The sequence below is a fragment of the Propithecus coquereli genome, unplaced genomic scaffold (assembly GCF_000956105.1).
Source record: "Propithecus coquereli isolate 6110/MARCELLA unplaced genomic scaffold, Pcoq_1.0 Scaffold26, whole genome shotgun sequence".
Taxonomy (NCBI): Eukaryota; Metazoa; Chordata; class Mammalia; order Primates; family Indriidae; genus Propithecus; species Propithecus coquereli.
In genome coordinates, this window is record NW_012148174.1 from 9,830,818 (window position 1) to 9,831,928 (window position 1,111).

The window sequence follows — 1,111 nt, forward strand, 5'->3', positions numbered from 1 at the left end:
AGTTAAAGTCTCATATTTGTCTCTGTTGACTCTTTGCTTTATATATCTTTATATATCCTGCAGTATTTATGCATTTTATTATTAATGTGCAGGTAAGATGTGTCAGTTATATTTTTATTATAAATTCTGTTATTAAAAAGCGCCTCTCAAAAGTTTAATACCTTTGCCTCATCTCATATTAATAGCATGACTTTCTTTTCCTTTACATTTTTTAAATTTATTTTTACCTTTTCTTTTGGCTTAAATCTGAAATTTTTCTTCTTTCTCATTTCAGCTTAGAATGATGTGTTAGAAACTACTCTTCAATCTTGTATTTAGTGTATTCTTTGCCTTTTCTAGAGCTTTCATCAGAGAGTCTGATATAATCTTTTATAAGATGCTAAAGGTATTTCCCTATCTACTGTTTCGTTGAAATTAAGACTACACAGAGTTTACAATCTATCGTTTTGATAATAACCCTTTTAAAAGAACAAATGTATGATGTGTTTTAGTTGGTATTCAAAGGAACTGCCTTGAAAATCAGTTGCCATGTTAAAGGATTAAACTGTATAGAGCGATATATGATTCGAATATAAAAATGGCAGGTGTTTGTAAATCTGCAGGACAGGTATAAAGGTTTACGTGTTTTTATTCTCCTTTGGGAGACTGTATTTATGGATTATCTAATTGATTTAAATTATTTCTGTGTGAATTTATAATCTCCCACTAGTGATTTTTTTGTTTGTGAGTGAACCTTGATCTTGGACCACTTGAAAAGGTGAAATCGTTGGCAAGCTTTGTCGCTCTGTAAATTAATATTAAACGTGTTTTGGGACAGGATTTGTCTTAAGAGTTTTACAGAGCTTTGCGTGAAAGAATATGTGAACGTGTTGGTTTGCATTTCGAATGCTGTTACACTCGGAAGGGCGTCTCTGAAAGCCAGTAGCGGCTGTATCCCACGAGGCGCCGCGTTTCTCAGACCTAAAGAATTGGATGTGCTTTGTAAAGCACAAGTGAATCTGTTAAAAACTATAGGCTGAGAGCTGACAATGGAGTGCCCTCTGGAACAAACAGCTTCCCAGAAAGGACAGCTTCCCAAATGGCCAAAAGCAAAGCTTTTGTTTAAACCACT

At 34.0% G+C, this 1,111-nt stretch overlaps 1 protein-coding gene across 1 annotated transcript in view; it reads left to right on the plus strand.

Moving 5' to 3' along the window:
- Nucleotides 1-1,111, plus strand: part of SMARCAD1 (SWI/SNF-related, matrix-associated actin-dependent regulator of chromatin, subfamily a, containing DEAD/H box 1) — a 125,260-nt gene that overhangs the window by 20,814 nt on the left and 103,335 nt on the right. Inside the window, exon 4 of the mRNA XM_012647159.1 lies at nt 818-981. Coding sequence (XP_012502613.1) covers nt 818-981 — 164 coding nt within the window. The remainder of the gene's footprint in view (nt 1-817; nt 982-1,111) is intronic.